Raw genomic sequence first — 22,315 nt, forward strand, 5'->3', positions numbered from 1 at the left:
TGATATTAATACTGGCTTGTCTAGTGCCTTGAACATGGGCTGGTATATGCAAATATTGGGGGCGTACATATTAATGATCCCGACTGTTACGTAACAGTCGGTGTTATGTTGAGATTCGCCTGTTTTCCGGAGGTCTTTTAAACAAATGAGATTTACATAAGAAGGAGGAAGCAATGGAGTTTGAAACTCAATGTATGTCTTTTCCATGTACTTAACTTTTGTTATTCAACTATGCCTAGGTAAATTCAATTTTTGATTCTAGGGCACCTTTAATTCTCTCAAAATCTTAGCAGAGGATGTGCATCCCAATTTGCGTACTTTTGCACTGTTCCATGACATTTTGTAGTATGAATAGGGAAAGTAGTGTGTTCACACTGAAAATTTCAAATAGAAAAGGTGCACTTCAAATACCCAGATGATGCACTTATTTAACTGAAAAAAGAAGTGTGCACTATTGGACACTATAGACTTCTCCTCTTTATTAACGAGCTGATGAGTTGAATCAGATGTGTTTGATTAGGGAGACATCTAAAATGAGCAGTACTGGAGGTTCTCCAGGACCAGGGTTTGGAACCACTGCGCTAGCCAACCCAAATTAAAAACGTGAACTCTGATCCAAGCCAATCCGCGCTGGCGGACACACACACCGTCATATGCTGGAACTGCTTAAAACCTCCAGATCGAGAGGTGGCGCTGATGCTTTATATTTCGGTTCCTGAGCCTCAGTCTGTTTTTAAAGAAGAAGACATGGCGTCACGACTCTTCATAAACAGTTGCAGGTGAAGATATGGAGAATTTCAGCTGATTTCAACTCAGACATGTTTTTCGGTAAGATCATGCTGCTGTTGTTTTCAGATGTGTGTCGTCAGAGCTTCTAGTGACTTCGACTGTACTGTTACTCATCATTCGTGTGAATTATTGGAGGCGTTCACTAACTGCATAACCAGTCAACTCCCCCTTACATGTTTTACTTTATGAGACAGTGTGGGAATTCATTTCTGCCTGTTGAATCTCTAATAATCTTTAAATATATACACCACACCGACATAAATTATTTTATTCCTTAGTAGTAATTTAAGAATAATAAACATAAACGACAGAAATGATCTATGAGCTGAACTGAATTGACATTTGATGTAATTTGACAGGTTATTTATGCATGTTTATCTTTTCCGTCAAAATACCATCTGATATTAATGTTAGACTTGCTGTCATTAATATACAATATATTTATATCTAAATATGCATATTTAAATATATTTTTGTAAAACATTTCACAATATATTTGTGTAACATTTATATTAGTATTGTAAATGTTACAGCAAATGTATCTATGTTTATGTAATTTATTGCAAAGACAAAATAATAGTTATATTTGTTATTGTATTCTTTTTTTACTTGTGCTGTTTTTTTTAATAAGATTTTAGTTTAAAATGGATCCTTTTTTTGTTGATATTTAGTTTTTCACAATATTTCAATAACTTTTTTCACAGTTCGTTTAAATTGTCCTGTGCTGTAACTTAAGAAGACATATTCCATATAGCCTCTCAGCTGTTATGTAGTCATAAAACTACAAGGATATTTATTATACAAGAATTAGAAAGTGCTGTAATAGTTTTAGATGATGTGTAGCATGCTTGAATCATGTGCTCATCTATTTTTTCGTCAGCCTGATTGATTGTTGAGATGGAAATAATGGCTGTGAATCTGCCGGCCACCTCTCCGTCCACCTCCACGCTCCCTCCGTCTCCCACTGTGGAGGACTCCAGCTTCCCGTTGTCCTCTCTGGACAGCGAAGACTATGTGTTTGTGGAGGCTCGGCATCCCAACAAGGTGCTGGAAGGCTTGAACAGCTTACGGCTCAATAATGCCTTCTGTGACGTGACTCTGTGCTGCGGAGGGCAGGAGTTTCCCTGCCACCGGATTGTTCTGGCCTCCTTCAGCTCCTATTTTCAGGTAATGACAAAACAGTCAGTCCGCCTGGTAGGACTAACCTGCCAAACCTGGCAAAACTTTAGTTATAACTTTCAGCAAGCAGTATATGCATTCTTTTACACACTTTAAAATGTCTAAGTGCATTCCATGCAATTCTGCCAATTTCCCCCCAAATCAGTACAGAAAATGCAAAAAAACAAAACAAAAGCTATCTGAAATTAAAATTTAATGAACAAACAATATGTTCAAACCCTGATAAATAAAAGTACCTGAAACGCCCTGTTTTATCTGTGGATGTAAATGAAAATTAACTTTTCCATTTAGTACATCGTTTTTTTTTTTGTTTTTTTTAATTATACTCAAAACTCTGTAAAATTACAAACAATATCTATAAATTAACAAATCAGCTGTTTTTTTTAAGTTAATTAATGTTATTTAAGTATGACATTAATGACAAATTAAAGTAATTAATATTTTTATACAGAAAAATAACTGTATTTTTTCCTGTTTTCTTAAAATACATTCAGATGTATGTACAATTACAAAAATAATCTGTAATTAAACAGTAACAAAACAGTTAAATGATAAAATGACTAGCAGCCAAAAGTATTTAAAGTAAAATATCCTAATTTAAATACACCGGAAAACACTGTTATTTTATTATGATAACCTAAAAAAAATTTTGGTCTATTTCTACAACTTGTAGAACAAAAAACACAGTTTTAATTTATTAAAAGTCTTAATTTGAGACTTCTGTCTGTTTAATCAAGTGGATGTGGTTATTGGTCAAAGGCAGTTATCTCGAAATATTGGTATCCACTACTTACCACTAGAAAAGAGTGAACTGTGCACTATTTAAAGTAAAAATATTGGCTAAAATCTAATATTTAATAATTTTATAAATTATATAGTAGGGCTGGGCGATATATCGCATGAGATTGTCACGCGCATTTCGTCAGTAAAGCCGGCTCCCTGATTACCACTAAATCGTCATCACCTGCTTTCAAATGGAGCGGCATTTAATAGACAGAGCGAGCCGTAGATCACTGACAAGCTACGCAATATCGCGTTCATTATCGAAGGCGATTCATCTGCGATAATGAACGCGATATTGCGTGGCTTGTCAGTGATCTACGGCTCTGTCTATTAAATGCCGCTCCATTTGAAAGCAGGTGATGACGATTTAGCGGTAATCAGGGAACCGGCTTTACTGACGAAATGCGCGTGACAATCTCATGCGATATATTGCCCAGCCCTATTATATAGGTGTAATTGATATGACCAAAATCATAATTTATCATAATAAATCATAAATTAATATAAATTGTTAGTATAAATTAGTATAAATTGTTTCATATGACTGTATAGTTGTTTTTGATTTAGCTAAAAAAAATGTTTACCACCGTATGGTCGGAAACCAAAGTATTCATTGTAATGAATATATCTGGCATTAGTGCAGAAACATTATTGATAATTTAAGTAAAAGCTAGAAACGGTACAACTACATTTATAAAACTCAGTCACATGCTGTACATTAAAACTGTCCTTAATGGATCGATTAATTCCCTGCTGAAAGCATAAAGCTGTGCTGTGTTGTTGGCACAGGCCATGTTCTCCACCGACCTGATGGAGTCCCGGCAGGAGCGCGTGGCCATCAACGGGGTGGAGCCGCAGATGATCGGCATGCTGGTGAGCTACGCCTACACGGCGGAGGTGGTGATCTCCAAGGCCAACGTGCAGGCGCTGCTGGCGGCCGCTAATCTGCTGGACGTGATGGCGGTGCGGGAGGCCTGCTGCAGGTTCATGGAGCGACAGATGGATGAGATGAACTGCGTGGGCATCCACTGCTTCGCCGAGGCACACTCGTGCAGAGAGCTGGAGCGACGCAGCATGGAGTACATCCAGCAGCACTTCAGCAGCGTTTGCCAACAGGTGAACTCAAGCACAGGGCCGTCACACTTTAGAGCAGCTCCTAAAGTCATGCTCAGTTACCACAGACTAGACATAGACATTACCTTTCCCATTTAGGGGCGGATATTTAATTGCTCCCTGGAGGTGATTGCCTTTGTGAGGGCTATTTTTATAATTACGTTATCAAATCTGTCTGTGTGCTGTTTCTTATGTTGAACATTTACAGAATACTGTAGTATGTTACCAGTAAAACTGATCAGCATCAGCAAAAGCCGTCATTGCCCTGCAAAGGTGACATAACATGTTCATTTCCACATACTAGCAGTTTAATGCTGCTCGAAGGTGGCATAAATGTGTTTCAGTGAGATCCAGTCAGGAGAAGTGATGAATAAAAATTATTTTATTTATGAGTAAAGAATAATATATAACAATGAATGCACAGCTCCAGACTGTGACCAAATGGTCATTTTACGACCTTTTTCCCTGCAGGTGAGTCTAAATTTTGTTAGAGGTCACACTGTTGTCACCACAGCTGCCATTTCTGTTGAATATGAGAAACATCAAATTGCAAATTAAACGAAAGCGGAACGAAACTGCTCTACTTATTTGAGTTCGGGGCAAAATAGACAGTGCAGCATTAGCTCAGAACAGGTTTACTCGTGGGCCAATCTCGATCACACGACACTGTTACTAAACAGAGCTGGGAGATCCAGCGTTTGAGTTCGTCATCGAGGCGAGATCGATTGGGAAACATTCAAATTCAGCACAGAATTCTCTGTTATAAACTATATCAGATCAAAAAGCATGAACTCATGAAACATTTCCTATTAGACCAGTTACCTGAGTTTGCAGAAGGACATGTCTCAACTTTTAGAGAAGTGGCAGCAGAATTTAGACATGTACATTTTCAGAGCAGAGGTGAACTATAGGTCTGGTCTGAATGGAACATATGAATATGAGTATATGAACTATGAGTATATGATATCAAAAGATATAATAGATAAAACAAATTCATAAATGGATGATTAATTATAGAAATACCCATAAAAGAAAAAACATAATAATCCTAAGTATACATTTTTTCTTTTTCTTATACACAAGTATTTACACAACAATTTAATATTATATTATTTTTAATGAGTTTCATGTAATTTTAAAACATTATAATGATAAAACGACCTCATTACAGGGAAGGGTTACAAGTATTATGACAAAAATATTTTTGGTTATTGCCCTTGATATTATAATAATTATTATTAATGTGAAATGACTAAATATGCATGTGTGTGGAAAAATGGCATATTATTTTAGGCCACACAGGCAAAACAAACCAATAACTGTTTATTTATTCATCTATACACTTCTGATTGGCCATTGCATTCATACTCTCAACAGATAGGTGTGTGCAAAAATGCTGCAATAAACAATGTGTAAAAAGAAATCTTTGATGCAACATGAACAAACATGACACATTTTATTCATTTTAACTTTAATCATGACAGCTGCAATTGTTTTAGTGGAATTCTGCAGGGGCTTTTATCTTATATAAGATCAAACTCCTGCATTTTCGTACCAAAATCAAAAGATGGGAGCACTTTTTTTGTTTTCTCTAGACATGTAGCACAGATTTCACAAAATGTTTAATTTTTCTTCTGCATAGACAGCCTTTTTTTTTTTTTAAAGCCCACCTTTCCATTGGTGAATTACCCCTTTAATGGCAAAATGTGGCAGAAAACTTGACTAATGTTGTAAGTGAAAATAAAACCTAGAATGTGTCAAAACAGTGATGAATACTGTTTTCAGTATTAGAAAGATGTGACATGATTTCAACCTTGACTCTCTTAATTATAAAGGTGTGATTCCATGAGGAATCTGTCATTGATATTTTCAGATAAGAGTTCATTATACTATGGATATATACCTTCTTTCTCTTCTGCCTCACCCTACAGGAGGAGTTTCTTTCTCTTTGTGCCGATAAACTGACAGAGATCATTTCCAGTGACCATCTGAATGTGCCAAAAGAGGAGACCGTGTTTGAGGCAGCCATTGTTTGGCTGGAGAAAAACCCCTCACGCAGACAAAGCTTTGAGAAGGTCAGTCATAAACCGTATTGACATCTTCCTAATCAGTGCTAGTTCTCTATGGACGTTTAGTAATGCCATAACACTTATGAGGCAGTAACAATAGACTTTGAGGATGCAACATTTCAGGCAATCAGATCATCTCAAAACATATTTGATGTTTAAAGGGATAGTTCACTCAAAAGTGCTGTCATCATTTACTCACCCTCATGTCATTCCAAACCCATAAAACACAATCTCAAATGAAGATATTTTTAAGGAAATCTGAGAGATTTCTGTCCACATGTTTCCTAGGGAGCTGGGGGTTTGGGTATTATGATATCCGTGGTGGAGCTCCAGCAGATGTCTGGGATTAGCTGCCTTTGTGTGTTTTGATGAACTAAGCCCGTGAAAGGTCACATGCTCCTAACAGGCTATGATTATAAAGAGAGTAGTCACTTCATTTCACAGGGCTGTGTGAGAAACGTAAAACTAGCCCTGATTGGATGGGATCGGATTGCTGTGTTTGCCTATCATTGTTGCTATGCAGTTATTTAAAGACTAGACCTTAGTTGCAGCTCTTGAGAAAAGCTCATTGCGTATCTCATGGGAATGTAAAGCAATTCTGAATGTACAGGAATGATTTTAGGTTACAGTTAAAGAGGTGGTTAAGTGTTTTTTTTTTTTTTTTTTTTTTTTTTTTTTTTCTAGGCTTGATTGTGTTTTTTTGTCTTAATACTTCGTTTTTTTGAAAACGCTGTATTTTTCATATATTTTACCTTTATTCTACACCTCCGTTTCCACTGTCATATGAACGGCTCGTTTGACTTCCTGCTTCTATGAAGCCGCTCCCTCCGAAATACGCAATGTGCTCAGATTGGTTAGCAGGTTGGTAGCTGGCCCAGTGTATCGTGATTCGCTGAAGCGTCCGGAAACGACACGCCCCTTACCATCCCTTGCTTCAGTCAAAATGTAAATAATGGCATCTATATTGCTGTATCAAATTGAGTCGAATTAGACCCAGATGAAGAGGGTCAATCGCAATCGCGGCTTTTAAAGGACATTTATGAATGGTATTTCATTTAGTATTTGTGTCAAAGTGTTTATAAGCTGTCACTGCTGTTTGTTAGCTTTCAATATACAGTTTTATCCTGATTAAAGCTTTACTGTAATCGAATACATGACTGAGTAGTTTAATTTATAGCGTGATCAACGTGATTTACTGTCTATGAACATAGAAGTTTACTGGTGTTTGTTGGAGAAGTATGCACTATAATACAGCTAACTGGCTAGCGAAACAAAAACGAGTTGCTCTTTGTATATGTTCTTGATGCAACCAAAAATAGGAACAGAACTATATGTTTAAAAGACATGTACAAACAATAAAACGTACTTACAGTTTGAAGCCAATAAACAGCAGCTTCTGCTTTTAAAGTGGGAACTGCTTCATCTTTCAGTAAAAGCCTTTGTGCAAATCCAGCATTGAACTCGTGTAGATTCTGGAAGCTGTCTTCAGCGCCGCATCCAGTGTAGAAAATATCACAGATTATAATGGGATCTATTATCTTTTGACGTGTCCGGTGTACACAACTCTTCCGCTTCCACATGCTGCACCACATGGCCTCGCCCACTTTGTTGTGTGTTCCCAGGGCGTGTTTTTCAGGGTTTATGATGTCACCAACCCGTTGTAGTCCAAACCAGACGTTTTTTGTAGGCATTAAACTGCCATAACTTTAAAAGACAATATCTCCGTTTGCAATGAACTTTCAGCGCTGTAACTTTGCAGATACTGTTTATGCTCAAGCAGCAACATTACACACTAACTAAAGTTAAAAAAATGAAATCGCATTTAACCACCCCTTTAATGACATTTGCTAAGATAAGCATCATCACAATTAGGGGTTGAACGACTTCATTATAGAGAGTGATTTCGTGTGAATTAATTCCACCTGGCAGCATCTCTCTACTAATAATGAAGCTGTGGGTTTTACTTACTGAGAAATATATGCTAGAACTTTTCAGTTTCTATGCTATTTTACTGAGAAATCGCAGAACTGATTCTGTGCGCGCGATTTACAAATGATATAACAAGTCTGTGTGCTATACTGTATGTGTGTGCGTTACAGTGCATGCATTAGTTTAGAACGGTGAATAACTTACATGTAAAATAAGCTGTTTAAAACGTGCATTCACCTGTTCAATTTTGAGCATCCAGATATAAATTGCACATCTTGAGGAGCGCTCTCAGAGTATGCATTTATTTGTCATTTTGGAAATGGAGCATAAATGTGGACTTCAAAGATTTCTTATGCTGTTGCACCCTCTATAGGACCAGCAACTAGTCGATGTCAAGCTTACAGCATCATGGCAGAGCATTAAAGTCTGTGCAACCCCTAATCACAATTAATCATAATGTGGTCATAAAATAATTGTTTATCCAAAATTGGAAATTCTGTCATCATTTACTCACCCTGATGTCATTCTTACCCCATCCAACATTTTGTTAATCTTTGAAACACATTAAAGACATTTTTAATGCAGACCTGCCAACATGTATGCTTTTTGACCTCAAAGTACGATTTGTCACTCTAAACTACTCAAAAACCTGGCTCTGTGCACGCATAGTACTCAAATCAAGCAAAAGAAAAAGTGTTTGACCGATCATAGCGCTGGGTTAATTTCCCCAAATAGCAAGAGGGGATGATTGACAAATGCGTACGGCCTATCAATAAAAAGAGACTGCAAATCGACACCAACACAAAATCCCGCTCGATCTCCCTCCTTCCACTCCCGCCTGAATTCCGCCTGAATTCTCTATGTTCGGTTTTGGACTAAATATTTTCAGTTGCCTAAAGTTCTGTGTTTCCCTCTTGATTGTGACTGTGGTTTGTAGGTTCTAGAGCACATTAGGCTGCCGCTCATCAGTCCGTACTACATTCATGACGTCGTCGAGACTCTGGATGTTGTGAAGGAGTCGCTCAAGTGCCAGAAGCTGATCTCTGAGGCCAAGGACTATTTGCTGCTGCAGGACCGCAGAGGAGAGCTGTACAGCCCCCGAGCACGGCCTCGACGCGCAACAGGTGACCGCAGTATCTATGACCCTAAACCTGTCCTGCAACGACACCTTCTTGTGTGCATTATCATCACATTTACACTGTCAGCCAATTCCATTTGATTTTACAGTTACATCCGAGCCAATTCCCTTGTAATTCTGGATTTTTAGGGGCCAAGCACCAACTTCCTCTTCCTCTTCTTCCTGTTCTTTTTCCTCTTCCTCCCTCGAGCCTGTGGACAGTCCATAGAACCACTTGCGGGAAAGCGGTTCTTTGTAATTTGGCACACAGATAGAGAAGAGCCAAATCATTAATTGTAGCAATTTTGAAGTGTCTAACTCAAACCCTCTAGTGCCAACAACTGAATTTGCACTCATTTTTATGCGAATAACTTTTGAACCATAAGGGTTAGAAACAAAATTTTTTCATCTGATTCCTTGTCACCTTAAAATAAAATGCAACCATGTCATTGTTATTAGACAGATAGGTTAAGCTAAATTTAGATTGCGTTATCTTTCCACATTGTAGATTGGTAGTAAAGTCATTGAAACTCTGAAATGACACAAATGGAAGTATGGGAATTATGTAATGTCCAAAGAAGTTCTGAGGTAATTCTGAGGTGTGTCCTGGGATGCTTTGGTCTAGAACAAGCACAATGTCTGGATGACTGTACTCATCCAGTGGCTGGTGTGTGTTTGTGTCTATCAGGCACAGCTGAGGTGATAGTGACTGTAGGAGGAGAGGATGATAAGGTTGTGCTGCGCAGCGTGGAGAGTTTCGATCCGCTCACCAGCCAGTGGAAGAGTCTGGCCTGCCTGCCCTTCGCCGTCAGCAAACACGGCCTAGTCGTGTCTGGTGAGTAGGGGTGGGAGGAAAAAAATCGATGCATTGATGCATCTTAAAACTCTCTCCAACAACTCTGGATTGATTCAGAGCTCAGTTTTTAACTGCAGATACGCGATGACGTGCTTCAGAAATACCCATATTCGGCTTGCTTCCAATTCCTCACACACACACACACACACACACACACACACACACTAATTGAACCTTCCATAAAATAGTTGTTCGGAAAGATTGAAGCGAATTACAAGGACATTCATGGGCTTCATTGCACAGGATGCTTTGCTTGATATGTTATGAGAAAGAGAAAAATCACTCGCAGCTCATGAATGGAAAACGTTCTGATACTCTTAAATATTAAAAGTACTCTGTTTATTGCTTGTAATATGTTTCTTTGTTCCTCTTTATTATTTACTACTTGCTTATGTTTCAAAGCTATATATATTTATATATATATATATATATATATATATATATATATATATAAATTCTTAATATACAATTGTTTTAATGTATTTTTTTTTTTTTAAATTTGTAATTATTTTAACAAGTACTTATAACTATATATGAAATTAAATTAAAAAAAAAAAGATTTTAAGATTTTAAAGTCGGTAAACTAATTAATTAATAAGAAAAAAAGTAGATCAAGACTCGTTTTGGAATCGGATTGTGACTCCCAGAATCAGATCGGATTGTGAGGTGCCTAAAGATTCCCACCCCTACTGGTGAGTGTGTGAAAGGATGTGACGTCGCTGTGTCAATTGCTTAGTGATGTTTTTATTTGATATTTAACTAGGGCTGGGCAGTATATTAAATATTCACAATGTATTTGTAATTATTTTGTTGCCTATATAAAATTAAGCAACATTGTTGGGATTTTTAACATTTAAAAAGTAAACATACTTTAAAATATTACTGTTTATTACCATGTATTGTTATATCGGTTCATATAAATGAACATGATTAAATATTAACCTTGTGTTCATTATATGAAAATATATCTTGACTGTTTTTAACTAGATTTAATTAGACTATTATTTTTACACCAAACTTTTGGAAACAATAGCTGTTTGTAAGTGAATACTTAAATATCATGAGATTTAGAATACCGTTCAAAAGTCTGTAAGATTTTTAAAATATTTTTGAAATAAGTCCCTTATGTTCATCAAAGCTGCATTTCTTTGATTAGAAATACAGAAAAACAGTAATATTGTGAAATATTACAATTTAATAACTGTTTTCTAAATTAATATATTGTAAAATGTAATTTATTCCTGTGATCAAAGCTGAATTTTCAGCATCATTACTTCAGTCTTCAGTGTCACATGACCTTTTCAGAAATCATTCTAATATGCTGATCTGATACTCAAGAAATATTTCTTATTATCAATGTTAAAAAAAAAAAAAAAAAACAGTTATGCTGCTTCATATTAATGTGGAAACTTTGATACATTTTTAGGATTTAGAAGAAACAACAGCATTTATTTTAATAGAAATTCGTTTGTTACATTATAGATGTATTTACTGTCACATTTGATCATTTTATTGCATCATTGCTGAATAAAAGTATTAATTTCTTAAAAATACTTACAGACCCCAACTTACTGTTGGTAGTGTAAATGAGATGTTTTTTACCAGGCATTCAAGTGCCAGTGGTCAGAGATGACCAAACAATGTTTTTTGGTTTGAATTGTGTGTTTTTACAGGCTCCATGCTGTATTTGGCTGGCGGTGAGTTTCCAGACGGCTCAGCCAGTAGAGAGATGTGGCGCTATGATCCGTGTTTTGACTCCTGGTTAGAGATGGCACCCATGAATGTGGCTCGATCAGAACTGGGTAACGGACACCAAATTCTTTACAAATATCCCACATTTGACTTATGTAGCATTTGATGAAACGTAGCATTACACCCTGCTTTGTTTCTTAGAATTGTTTGGAAATAAACAATTTTAAAATTTGAAATAAATGAGTGTACAACAGTGTTGTTCTGCTCTTCCAGGGTTGGTGATGTTGGATGGATATGTGTTTGCTGTGGGCGGCTGGGAAGGCCGTTCTCGTCTGGACTCTGTTGAGTGTTATAATCCTCACACAAACACATGGCAGTTTATGGAGTCGGTCAAGATGGCAGTCACTAGTCCCGCTGTGGTGGCGCTTGATGGATTACTCTATGTGACAGGTAACAGGTTTTCTCCAACGCAAGCTCCAGGCACTGTAGAATGAGCATTTGATTCCAGAATAAAACACAACTGTATGAACTGCATATAGTAGTGCTGTCAATTGATTTAAAAAAAAAATGTAATTTCATAACTCTAAGCTGTATAATAGAGTATGTTGGTCTTCAAAGAGAACTCAGTGCGGCACTAGCACGCTGTATGAAGTGGCTTTGTTTGCGCACAAGTCGTGTGTGTGTGTGTCTTTAAAAAACAATCATAATTTTTGCATTTCCGTCTGGTGATGCTAATATTTATTGTCCTAAATCTGCATTATGATAATGTTTCCCTTCTGAAATCATACAGGAGGTGCTGTTTTAGAAGATGGCGATGGCACAGACTTGGCACAGGTGTACAACCCTAAAACATGCGTGTGGGACCGAGGTGGCGCCCATGCAGATTGCTCGCTCTGGATCTGCTGCCTGTACCCTGAAGGGAAAGATATACGTCATAGGTAAATATGGAGGCCTTTATTTCATCAGTCACATGAGTTTTATCCTGTAGCTCATATTTCTCCCTCTGCAGGCGGCTGGCATGCCTCCACTGAGAACACGGATAAGGTGGAGTGCTATGACCCCAAGACCAACAAGTGGACCATGTGCGCTCCCATGAAGGAGAGACGCTATCGGCCCGGCGTGGCGGTGGTGGATGGAAAGATATACGTTTTAGGAGGAGAGGAGGGATGGGACAGGTGAGAGATACTACATTAGATTCCTATGAAATCAGAAAACAGAATTTGGGGGAAATCAATAGTAACTTATGAAAAATAAAATAAAACTGTTCAAATTTTTCTGGATTCCTTTTTAATTAAATTTTTAAGGGGACCACTTATGCTTTTTTGTTTTGACCTTCCATTTAGTGTGTATACAGTGGCAAGAATATCCCGGACGAGCCCCCAGCTGTTAGATTAAAATAATTTAAATGAACTGCAGTAATTTGCCATAAAATGTGATCTGATTCTCATCAAAGTCACAGCAATAGACAAACACAATGTGCTTAAATGTGCCCTCGAATGAAAAATTGAATTTATCTTGGCATTGTTAAATAACAAGAGTTCAGTACATGGAAATGACATACAGTGAGTCTCAAACTCCATTGTTTCCTCCTTTTTATATAAATCTCATTTGTTTAAAAGACCTCCGAAGAACAGGCGAATCTCAACATAACACTGACTGTTACGTAACAGTCGGGGTGTACGCCCCCAATATTTGCATATGCCAGCCCACGTTTCCAACATTATAAAAGGCATTAGACAAGGGCAGCCAGTATTAACGTCTGGATCTGTGCACAGCTGAATCATTAGACTAGGTAAGCAAGCAAGAACAATAGTGAAAAATGGCAGATGGAGCAATAATAACTGACATGATCCATGATAACATGATATGTTTAGTGATATTTGTAAACTGTCTTTCTAAATGTTTCGTTAGCATGTTGCTAATGTACTGTTAAATGTGGTTAAAGTTACCATCGTTTATTACTGTATTCACGGAGACAAGAGAGCCGTCGCTATTTTCAATTTTAAACACTTGCAGTCTGTATAATGCATAAACACAACTTCATTCTTTATAAATCTCTCCAACAGTGTAGCATTACCCGTTAGCCACGGAGCACTATCAAACTCATTCAAAATCAGAAGTAAACAATATAACAGTATACAATACTCACATAATCCGACGCATGCATGCCGCATGCATGACGAACACTTTGTAAAGATCCATTTTGAGGGTTATATTAGCTGTGTAAACTTTAAGGCACTGTTCAAGGCAAGCGCGAGCTCTGTGGGCATGGACCACGGGATTTAAAGGGGCCGCAGCATAAAATCGTCGCGTTTATAATGATGCCCAAAATAGGCAGTTAAAAAAATTAATAAAAAAAAAATCTATGGGGTATTTTGATCTGAAACTTCACAGACACATTCAGGGGACACCTTAGACTTATAGTACATCTTTTAAAAACATAATCTAGGGCACCTTTAAAGGGGTGGTTGATTCACTTTTTTAACTTTAGTTAGTGTGTAATGTTGCTTTTTTGAGCATAAACAACATCTGAAAAGTTACGACGTTCAGTGCAAAAGGAGATATTTTCTTTTAAAGAATTCACTGTTTAAGGACTACAACAAACGGCTGGTAGGGACTACAATGAGTTTCTTCTCTGGTTAGTGACATCACTAACCCTAAAATTTACATAAACCCTGTCCCCGGGAACACGCAACAAAGGGGGTGAGGCCACGTTGGGCTGCTTTAGAGAAGAGGAAGAGTTGTTGTAGTAGAGTGTTGTTGTCATGCCGTCATTTTACGCTGACTGCTTCACAAACGAGGGTCAATTGAATGCTGGATTTGCACAAAATATTAACATGACGGCACATGCTAGTTGAGGGAGTTGAATCAACTCCACAGAAGCTACATAAATTTTTATCCACTAACCACTCAGAAACATCTAGTTGCATTATGAAAGTTGTAACTTCTTCCTAAGGGTGTACTCGCACTAGGCATGGTTGCCTTGAACCGAGCCCGAGCGCGATTGTCCCCCCCTCCCCACTGCCCCGGTGGCCTGCACTCATATTGCACTTAACCTTCCAGGCCGGAGCACACTTACGTCATATACGATACAACTTTTTAAATAGAAGAAAACAGGAAGAAATGCACAGATACTGCCTAATATATTTATCATTTATGCCGCGCAGCGATTTTCACTTGCATTTATCAGAGGATTATTACAGCAGCTGATGTTAATGGAGGAATTTGCATCTTTACTTGCAAACTACAATTTCTGTTCATCAATAAGGTGAGAATCAGACCCGTTATAAACTCAAATACACTCAAATTAATTACATGAATTGATAAGTGTACTATCAGAGTAGTAATAAAGATGTTTGCTGTCGTAATGATGACAGTAGCGCACAAATGTAGTAGCCGTTCCGTGCTCAGGCACGGTTTGCGCTCACACTGCATGCGAACCGCGCTCGAGCCCAACCAAACCGCACTCTGGCCCACCGCTTCCAAGCGGGCCAGGGCGGGCTAAACGAACCGTGCCAGGGCACAGAACGGAGCACTCACACTTGTCAAACGAACCAGGCTTTGAGTGTCAAACGTGCTTGGGCACGGTTCAGAGCGCCTAGTGTGAGTACACCCTAAGTCTCTCCATCAGTGTCCGACTCTGATTTGAACAATGTAAAGCTGAACACAGTTACTGACAACAATCCTCATTTTGGCTGCGTGAGATTCTCCAGCTTTGTTGTTATTGAAAACTTCAGACACATTGTGGAGACACCAGAGACTTACATTACATCTTGTAAAGGGGCAGTATAGGTCCCCTTTAAGCTGATAACACACAAACAATTAAAAAAAAGAAAAGCAAATTTTTTTCAGCAAATTCCAATTATTATTTTTTCACTGGATTCTGTGATTCCGTCCACGTATTCCACATTGTGGAATCTCATTCTGAGACCTGCTAGTGATGTCAGTTGTCTGTCGAGCATTTCTGACTGAACTTACTTCCCCGCAGGTATCATGACACTATAGAGCGGTACTGCGAAGAATCAGACAGCTGGGAGATTGTGGGAGAAATGCCCACTAGCCGCAGCTGGCTGAGTTGCGTCTCCCTGCAGCTCCGGAAGGACACTCACGTGGGCAGTCGTCCCGGGACAGCCTTGGAGACAGAGTTCCCCGTGGACTGAGAGCAAAAGGGTGCCACCTGCAGCACAACCGGCCAGGACGAAAGGCCAGGGGCCGGCTTTCAGAGTGCCCAGCTCCATGACAGTTTCCGTGGGCTATTTAGGAACGGAAACGGTCTGACCCAACCACTGGAAGGTCTTCAGAAAACACCCATGTCATAAGCTACGCTTTCTCCAGTGCGACCCACCGCGATGGGGTGAAGCTGGATGGACTGATGGATATCTGTGGTGATTGTAAGTCTGTGTGTGTTTTGCGCCATCCCAGAGTCTCCACAGTATCAGTTCAATGTGATGTTCAAGTGACGTACAGGGTGTCGTGCGCCGAGCACCTCATGATTGTGACTTGTAAAAGTACTGATCTGTTTTCTAATGAAGTGTTGTAGTGAACATGTTTTGTACTTTTTGTATGGTGATATATTTTTTTTTGTGTTGTTGTATTTATTAGATGTTTTCTTGTTGTACTGAGAGATTTGTGGAGTAGCTAGCACAGATACACTGAAACATGTTGACTGACATTCATCAAAACCGTGAAGAGTCTGCGTATTGTGCACAGTATGCAATTTTTCTGTATGTGTACCTAAATTACCTACTACTTTTGCCAAAATCTGCAGGATACAACAACTGAGCACGCTGCTGGGTACTGTATCCAACGACGCACCATGTTTAACTTGATTGTCCACAGTATGATGACTGAACCTGAATTACAACTTCAATTTTTACCATCTTTTCTCATCTCATTATTTGTTTGGATTTCTGGAAGTTTAAAGGATTAGTTTTAAAGGATTAGTTCTAGACTTCAAAATTAAAATTTCCCAATTATTTACTCACCCCCATGTCTTCAAAGATGTTGAAAAGAAATTAATTTTTTTGTGGAAAACATTCCAGGATTTTTCTCCATACAGTGGACTTCACTGGGGTTCAATGGGTTGAAAGTCCAAATGTGTTTCAGTGCAGCTTCAGAGAGCTTAAAAAACATGATTCCAGGCGAGAAATATAGGTCTTGTATAGCGAAATAATCGGTTATTTACTAAAAACAATAAAAATTATACACTTTTTAACCACAAATGGTCATCTTGCACTGCTATGCGATTCGCCACACATTACATAATCACATTGGAAAGGTCACGCATGATGTAGGCGGAAGTACAAAGCAAGTGTTTAAGTCAAACGGCCTTTACAAAAAAAAAAAAAAAAAAAGGTAAAACAAAGATGTCGGGCGATTTTGAAGTTGGAGGAGAAAACGAGATGGAGTTTTTCACCCTTTCACCCTTCCAAAGTGATTACGTAATGCGTGGCAGATCGCAGCGCTAGTGCAAGACGAGCATTTGTGGTTAAAAAGTATATAAAATTGTTTTTTTTGTTTTTTTTAGAAAATGGCAGATAATTGATGAGACCCTTATTCCTCATCTGGGATTATGTAGAGCCCTTTGAAGCTGCACTGAAACTGCAATTTTGACCTTCAACCCATTGTATCCCAGTGAAATCCGCTATACAGGTGCTGGTCATATAATTAGAATTTCATCAAAAAGTTGATTTTTTTTCACTAATTCCATTCAAAAAGTGAAACTTGTATATTATATTCATTCATTACACACAGACTGATATATTTCAAATGTTTTTCCTTTTAATTTTGATGATTATAACTGACAACTAAGGAAAATCCCAAATTCAGTATCTCAGAAAATTAGAATATTACTTAAGACCAATACAAAGAAAGGATTTTTAGAAATCTTGGCCAACTGAGAAGTATGAACATGAAAAGTATGAGCATGTACAGTACTCAACGGCTGCGTAGACCTTGGACCTCAGAAAACACAGTGGACCAACACCAGCAGATGACATGGCACCCCAAACCATCACTGTGGAAACTTTACACTGGACCTCAAGCAACGTGGATTGTGTGCCTCTCCTCTCTTCCTCCAGACTCTGGGACCCTGATTTCCAAAGGAAATGCAAAATTTACTTTCATCAGAGAACATAACTTTGGACCACTCAGCAGCAGTCCAGTCCTTTTTGTCTTTAGACGCTTCTGACGCTGTCTGTTGTTCAAGAGTGGCTTGACACAAGGAATGCGACAGCTGAAACCCATGTCTTGCATTACGTCTGTGCGTAGTGGTTCTTGAAGCACTGACTCCAGCTGCAGTCCACTCTTTGTGAATCTCCCCCACATTTTTGAATGGGTTTTGTTTCACAATCCTCTGCAGGGTACGGTTATCCCTATTGCTTGTACACTTTTTTTCTACCACATCTTTTCCTTCCCTTCGCTTCTCTATTAATGTGCTTGGACACAGAGCTCTGTAAACAGCCAGCCTCTTTTGCAATGACCTTTTTTGTCTTGCCCTCCTTGTGCAAGGTGTCAATGGTCATCTTTTAGACAACTGTCAAGTCAGCAGTCTTCCCCATGATTGTGTAGCCTACAGAACTAGACTGAGAGACCGTTTAAAGGCCTTTGCAGGTGTTTTGAGTTAATTAGCTGATTAGAGTGTGGCACCAGGTGTCTTCAATATTGAACCTTTTCACAATATTCTAATTTTCTGAATACTAGTTTTATACTACAATACTAATTTTCTGAATTTCAGATACTGAATTTGGGATTTTCCTTAGTAGTCAGTTATAATCATCAAAATTAAAAGAAATAAACATTTGAAATATATCAGTCTGTGTGTAATGAATGAATATAATATACAAGTTTCACTTTTTGAATGGATTTAGTGAAATAAATAAACTTTTTGATGATAATTATATGACCAGCACCTGTATGGAGAAAAATCCTGGAATGTCCTCAAAAACCTTAATTTCTTTTTGACTGAAGAAAAAAAAAAAGACATGAACTTCTTGGATGACATGGGGGTGAATAAATTATCAGGACATTTTCATTCAGAAGTGAACTGATCCTTTTAAGGGGGCTCTATTTAGATTTCAGAAACCCTTGTTATTAGCGATACCTGTGGCCGTTAAGTCAAAGACTTTCAAAAATATAAAGAAAATCTTACTGATCCCAAAATTTTAAACCATAGTTACAACATACTTTCCTAACAGCAGTGAAGTACGTACACAAAATATGTAGAATTATACAAATAGGGATTATCTATGCTGTAATCAGACACACTTCAGTTTATCAGTGAATATGGAGTCTCTTTTATTACAAGTCTGTAAAATGATGGACATATAGCTTTACTTCATATCTGTTAATTTAAATGTTCCATAATGTCAAACAAAGTGTCTTTTCAGAAATGGTAGTAAAAAAAAAAAGTTACAAAAGAAGCAAATTCATTATTTTAGTAATTATATATACATGTACTTGTGCTGACCAATGGCAAAATGAGAAGAATTATAAGTAAACACTTTAAAACTTAGTATAAACAAACAAATCGAACTAAGAGGAGCAGACTCTCAGACCAGCAGTCTCTCGATGGCCATCTGCACCGACTGAATCTGAGGCTTGAGCTGAGAGCCTTCCTTAATGGTGACGGAGGTGGCGATGACGGGTCGGGACACGCCGCACGCGCGGCCCAAGGCCTGCTTGGAGCGCACAAACACGTACGGTACATTCTTGTCCTCACACAGCAGAGGCAGATGAAGGATGATCTCCAGTGGTTCAGCATCAGCAGCCATCACGATGAACTCTGCAATCCCACGGTTCAGAGTTTTGGTGGCTAAAAACAATCCAAACGGATTTAAAAAAAAATAATAATATTAGGCATATCCTGTGCAGCATTGATAATTAATTTCATATTTTAAAAACCCTAGACTGTGGTGAAGTCATTGTTATTTGGTGCTGAAAAAACAAAACCTGGGTTGATGTTACAACATCTTACATACTACTGGACAAATTCAATCTTATTTAATCCTCCATAATTACTGATTATTCCATACTGCTTATACTAGGGCTGCGTCCGAAATCTCATACTCTTTTGAATAAGTACTTACTTTGCGAGTTCTAAAAAAGTATGTTTATATAGTATGAATGTGTATAGTATCAATGCAATGTGGAAGTTCTACATTCGCAATGTTGACATTATCATGTGACCTACCAGCATCAGTTGCTCACTTCACTGTCATTCACAAATCCTCTCCTGTGGCCTCATGGGATAGTAAAGTGTCTATCGTATGAACACTTCAGCATCTCGCCGGAAGAATTAGGTCACCCGGGTACATTTCCCTACTGTTTTATGAGTACTTTGAATTCAAATATACTACTTTTGTCACATACGCTCACTATGTAGTAGGGAAGTAAGTGATTTCGGATGCAGCCTATGTGTGTCACGGGAGTGCTGGATGATTATTGACGAACAGCAGTGCAAATTACATCAGAGTAAGGAGATTGGGAACATTCTGGGAATGTTAAAAGAGCGTTATCTGAACGTTAGGGGAATGTTCTGTAAGCCTTAAAAGAACATTCTATTTACTTAAAGAAAACCTTCCTGGACAACCAAAAACACACTTTTAAAAAAATGCACGTTTTGGGAAGTAATATTTGTTAGCTGGGTAACTACTGTACCTTCATTGGCTCCTTTTCTCAGTTGTTTGTAATTGGCCGCTTGTTGCACCAGATCCAGGATGGTTTTGGTGAGAGTGGAGTCAGCCAGAGGATAAGCTTTAGGATTCACGTCTGATTCAGCCTGCAAGAGAACAGCACTTATTTCACCTCATTGATCAGAGGATAAAATTCATCTATGTGTAAAAGAAAGCCTGTAATACTTAAAATAGATTGTTTGTGTACGGCAGCGCAAGTGTGCATGTATCCACTAGGGTTATAACTTTATGACTGTTTTTCAAATAAAATATTTTCTGTGTCATAAATCGATGAACTTTTGCTTAAAAACAATGAAAAAGGCCATAATTTCAGGCCAAAGTTTAAATAAAAAGGCCAAAGTTTAAATAAAAATAGCCCCAGATAAAAAAAAAATGGAACAACCATATAACAAACATTGCAGCTTTTAAAGGGATAGTTCACCCAAAAATGAAAATTCTGTCATCATTTACTCACCCTCAAGTTGTTCAAAACCTGTATAAATTTCTTTGTTCTGTTGAACAAAAAAGGAAGATATTTTGAAGAAAGTTTGTAACCAGGCCACTTTGGGGCACCAGTGACTTCCATAGTAGGAAGAAAAATACTATGGGACTCAATATAAGTACTATCTTCCTTTGTAAATATATTGCTTTGTGTTCAACAGAACAAAGAAAATTATAAAAATTTTGAACAACTTGAGGGTGAGTAAATTATAGAATTTTCATTTTTGGGTGAACTATCCCTTTAAGTAAGCAGCACTCCCTTAAACTGTTTAGAACTTTCTAGAACAATCCAAAGATCTTGGTATTCATATAGGATAGAGGGATGGAGAGAGAGAGGGGAAGCTTCATGAGCAAACAACTAAGCTTGATACTTCTTGATATTTGTTTTAGTTACAATATAAATGGCGCACAAGATAAGTGATACTACCTTACAGAAGAACAAGGCTATCTGGACCAATAATCTAGAGAGATTTCAGCAGAAGAGGAACCGTGTGTGTCTTTAGAAGAATCTTCACTAGAAGAAAAGTGCAGAGCGCCGCTCCACATTCAAATTATTGGACAGTATCAGTTTCTTGGAGCAGAAATTAAAGGGTTGCAAGTTGGCTAAACATTTTCAGTAAATTTCCAGAATCTTCCCAAAAGTTTCAGAAGGTTTCCAAAATCCTGAAACATTCTGGAAACTTTGAAACCCTGAGTGGAAATTTCCAAAGAGGTTACCAAATTATGGAATAAACAAATGAAAAATTTGATTTTAAAATATTTGGTGATGATATAGCATAATGAGAGATTTATAAGCCATTTTTTGTAGGCTGGTCATTTTTACTAGATAACACCACAAGAGTAACAAAGTAGGGGGGAAAATAAAAATAATAAATAATACAAAAGTAGTTATACCCTGTCAAGCAAGATCAGCAGTGTTTAGTCCAATGCCATACCATTAACTAGCATTTTGCTGAAAAAGTAAATCCTCTCCGGCTCAAAATGCCCCGAACACAACATGAGGGTTAAAACAAAACATGTGCCTCCATGAGTCCCAACAGCTCTGATAGCTACTTTTAATTATTTCCATGTAAACAGAAGATCTCTAACTGGACCACAGAAACACGAGGTCCTTCATGAACATCAGTAAGACTGTAAACACGTGTGTTCATCACGGGCTGCTGCTGTTGTTACATGTGTCGATGGATTTCAGGATGTGCGTCGGTAAATAACCATTAAAACACCAGTGCTTTTATTACCAATAGCGTAAAACTGGTGATACAGAAGCAAACAGCAGCACGTGTTGAGTCGATATTTAGAGATACACTCTACACACATCATGCCCGAGATTTATCCACAAGATCTAAACACAAGTTAAGCCTGTGATTAAAAGAAAACCACATATTTACCATTTCTGCGAGCGTCAGAAGTCTGTGGAAACGCGATCAGTCCTCTCGGCGTGTGCTGCTTCACGGAGGACCAACAAAACAGAACAGCTCGCTGCTGCGCGGATTCAATCTAACTGGAGTTCAGGCGTGATTCGCACGGCGAACGAACGTTCAGTGCTTGTCGCTCCGTGTTGCGTCATCAAAACGAGACGAAGAAAATTGGTCAATCGTTTTGAAAAAATCTAGTT

At 38.0% G+C, this 22,315-nt stretch overlaps 2 protein-coding genes across 2 annotated transcripts; one reads left to right on the top strand and one right to left on the bottom strand.

Moving 5' to 3' along the window:
- Positions 1-695: 695 nt before the first annotated feature.
- Positions 696-16,408, top strand: si:ch211-256e16.3 (kelch-like protein 20). The gene is given in 12 exon segments (XM_048189297.1): positions 696-828; positions 1,670-1,956; positions 3,541-3,867; positions 5,796-5,939; positions 8,800-8,986; positions 9,668-9,814; positions 11,509-11,637; positions 11,801-11,977; positions 12,318-12,388; positions 12,390-12,465; positions 12,537-12,702; positions 15,516-16,408. Coding segments are annotated over 11 exon segments (1,866 nt in total). The 5' UTR covers positions 696-828; positions 1,670-1,686; the 3' UTR covers positions 15,688-16,408.
- A 2,390-nt stretch (positions 16,409-18,798) lies between these two features.
- On the bottom strand, positions 18,799-22,292 carry snu13a (SNU13 homolog, small nuclear ribonucleoprotein a (U4/U6.U5)). Its single transcript, XM_048189335.1, has 3 exons — positions 22,089-22,292; positions 20,186-20,306; positions 18,799-19,340 (listed from the first exon to the last, which is right to left on the bottom strand). Exons 1-3 carry the CDS (start codon positions 22,089-22,091, stop codon positions 19,078-19,080), a joined length of 387 nt encoding a protein of 128 aa, XP_048045292.1. The 5' UTR covers positions 22,092-22,292; the 3' UTR covers positions 18,799-19,077.
- Positions 22,293-22,315: the final 23 nt, after the last annotated feature.

This window comes from Megalobrama amblycephala, linkage group LG1 (genome assembly GCF_018812025.1).
Source record: "Megalobrama amblycephala isolate DHTTF-2021 linkage group LG1, ASM1881202v1, whole genome shotgun sequence".
NCBI lineage: Eukaryota > Metazoa > Chordata > Actinopteri > Cypriniformes > Xenocyprididae > Megalobrama > Megalobrama amblycephala.

Bases quoted from the DNA above. Each gene is read 5' to 3' on its own strand.
- snu13a (XM_048189335.1), bottom strand. The intron at 19,341-20,185 runs GTACAGTAGTTA...GATTGTTTTTAG, and splicing joins GAGAAAAGGAGCCAATGAAG to CCACCAAAACTCTGAACCGT.